We start from the raw sequence: 3107 nt of genomic DNA on the forward strand, positions 1-3107 counted from the left end.
CACACACACACACACACACACACACACACACACAGAAAGCAGTCAGTTTTCTTGTCTGGATAAATAACAAATCAATAGTTTTGTTGTTGTTGTTACAGTTTCTGTCCACTGGGGGGCAGCAGTCAGACGTCAAACAGAGCAGCTGCTGTCAATAACAACATCTGGATTGTTTATTTGTTTACCTGTTGATCAACACAAGTTTCACACATGGTTTAAACGTGCTGCTGCTGCTTCTYTGAGTTTCTGTGGAAACAGGAGAGAAAATATAAAATATTTCTAACAGCCTGGTTATGTCAGTTTAAACTGTTTTTAATGAAAATCTTTTAGAAATAATCAAAACAAACTTGTTTATAAACAACAAAATATGAATTATTTTATATTTTAATTGTTTTCTGTGACGTTTGTTAATATTTCTCTTAAAAACAAATGTAAAAATTCAAACTTTGTTTGAGACATTTTCCTGTGGATGATTTCTCCTGTGCTGGGGCAGAATGTAATATCTGATGTTTTGACACCAACCTTCAGATCATCCCACGTTGGAACCTCGACATTTCATCGACGAGAAGGTGGTCAACGAGCACCACCAGGACTACATGTTCCTGGACTGCATCAAGTTCATCAACGAGGTGAGAGCATCTCCTGCTTTTATTTCCTCACACAGATTTAYAACATTTAAACTCTTGTTCTGTGTCAAGTTACTGTAGGTAAAGAAACGTTTTGAGTTCCTGAAACACCTCAGTGAAAAACAGAAATATTCTCTGCTCTGTGATAAAATCTGAATTTATTCATAATAAATAAAACTAATTATCTTCATGTTTTATCAAATATTTGGTTAATCCTAACAAATAATTATATAAATTGTGGTAAAAAGTTTGACATAAAAGCAGCAAAGTGCAGTGATTAAAGATTAAATGTTTCAATATTTTCATTTCTGTTTGTGTGAAAATGATTATTTCTCAAAATATCAGAAAAAATCTTTTAATGAAGTTGATRTTTTTTATCAAACCTGCAGAGTTTCTGTGTAAATAATGTTTGTGAATATTGTTGCAGCTGAGTGTTTGTWTTGAGGAAGATGATGAGGATGAAGGGTGGAGCAGGATCTGGGGGGGGGTGGGGGTCAGAGCTGCAGCTACATCCTTTTCCTCGTTTCCTTTCCTCCGCTGACCCCTCCCCTCCTCTCCTCACATGAAACATCTTTATTTTCTGCCTTCAGTTAWTTTCTCTCTGTTTTAGTATAAAAGTGTTAAAACTATTATTTCCTGCTCAGTTAAAATAATATCAGATATTTTAAATGAATATTTTGAACTTTAACGAGTTGTCAGATATTTAAAATCATCAGGAAAGTTCATTTATTCCCTGGTTTGTTGACAGAATTTACTTCATCAAGTCTGAGTTTATTTCAATTAAATGTTTGATGATTTTAAATTMATCTTTTTCACTTTTAACTCCAAGAACAACAGAATGTGTTCAACAGCTAAAACACTGTTTTACAGATCTGTCTCCTTTAAAGCTTTAATTTCATCTGATGTCAAACCTGTTTGTTTGTTTGTTTGTTTGTGTGTTTGTTTGTTTGTGTGTTTGTTTGTTTGTTTGTTTGTTTGTTTGTTTGTTTGTTTGTTTGTTTTTTTGTTTGTTTCTGGTCAGTTTACTCTCGTGCAGTTTTCAGTTTCTTTACAGAAAAATGATCTAAAAAAAAGATGTTTCAGATTCATAAAAGTGAAGATCTGCTCCTCTGAACACCTGAAGGTTTTTAAACATCAAAAATTAAAAATAATTTTAATAAACTGTGAACCACAGCAGAAAAACAACTAAATTACATAAAAATAATGATGACATCAACAACAACAACAACAATAATCAATATTCCTGTAAAGTTCTCATTAGTTAACTGAAGCAGGGTCCAGCAGGGTCCAGCAGGGTCCAGCAGGGGGCGTCTGATCAGTTTTAGTTCCTGGTTTAGGATTAGTCTGAGTTTAAATGTTCTCTGTACTCAGAGTTAAATTAACTCTGGGTTGAAGGAGTTAGTCTCAGCAGCCATCTTTACTCCAAAACCTAAATGTTGTCTGATCTGATGACTCTCAGCTACCACTCCTCGTGTTAGCTCGGCTGTTGGACCGACACACGGGGGTTCAGCTGGGTCGGCCATCTTGAATCCCTGTTCCTTTCATGGCGGGGTCGAGAGAAGGGCCAGATCAGGACGTTAAAATCACACCTGTCAGGTGTAATGACTAGTTTATTCATATGGTTCATTAAAAAAATTATTAATTTCATTAAAAAACAAAATGAAATAAATACACAAATCAAATTCAAAATAAAATGAAACGTAACAGAAGAAGAATAAATCTTATAATGTCCGCCCCTTTTACCCTAGAATATATTCAAACAAAACAATACAAATAAAAATAAAAACATCAACTCAAACAACAATTCATATAAACCTTCAGAAAACTAGCTTTTATCTGTCTCTGAAATACACAGATCTGGTATTTTAAAGGTCCTCCTCCAGACCATTCCACAATCCTATACCCTGGATTAAACTATACCCTGGATTAAACTGTACCATGGATTAAACTATACCCTGGATTAAACTGTACCATGGATTAAACTATACCCTGGATTAAACTGTACCATGGATTAAACTATACTTTGGATTAAACTATACCATGGATTAAACTATACCATGGATTAAACTGTACCCTGGATTAAAGTGCACCTTTCTCTCAAGCAAGTAGGAAAATATGGTTTCACAAACATTTCCATCCCATAAGTTAAAAACAACTGTCTCTCTTAACAAAGTTTACCTGGATGTTGGAAGGTAACATGTTTCTGTGAGACTTGTACATAAACAGTAAAATATTATAACCAACCAAATCATGGAATTTCAAAATTTTCAGTTTGCAAAATAATGTATTAGATGGATGGTTGTAATATTTTTTAGTAATAATTCTTACGGCTCTTTTCTGTAAAACAAAAATCAGATTTGTAATTGTTCTGTTATCTTTACCTCAGACCTCAACACAGTAAATTAAATGTGGAACAATGATTGAATTATACAACACAAGCAGAGCTTTGTCATTGAATAACTCCCTGACTTTATACAGCACTCC

The 3107-nt window shown here is 33.9% G+C and overlaps 1 protein-coding gene across 1 annotated transcript in view; it reads left to right on the top strand.

Annotated features, from left to right (window-relative positions):
• Positions 1-3107, top strand: part of ptpa (protein phosphatase 2 phosphatase activator) — a gene marked incomplete at its 5' end in the record, with an annotated part of 11713 nt that overhangs the window by 1539 nt on the left and 7067 nt on the right. Inside the window, 1 exon segment of the mRNA XM_014029212.1 lies at positions 526-626. Within this exon segment, the coding sequence (XP_013884666.1) occupies positions 526-626 (101 nt within the window).

This window comes from Austrofundulus limnaeus, unplaced genomic scaffold (assembly GCF_001266775.1).
Source record: "Austrofundulus limnaeus strain Quisiro unplaced genomic scaffold, Austrofundulus_limnaeus-1.0 Scaffold869, whole genome shotgun sequence".
NCBI classification, from domain to species: Eukaryota; Metazoa; Chordata; class Actinopteri; order Cyprinodontiformes; family Rivulidae; genus Austrofundulus; species Austrofundulus limnaeus.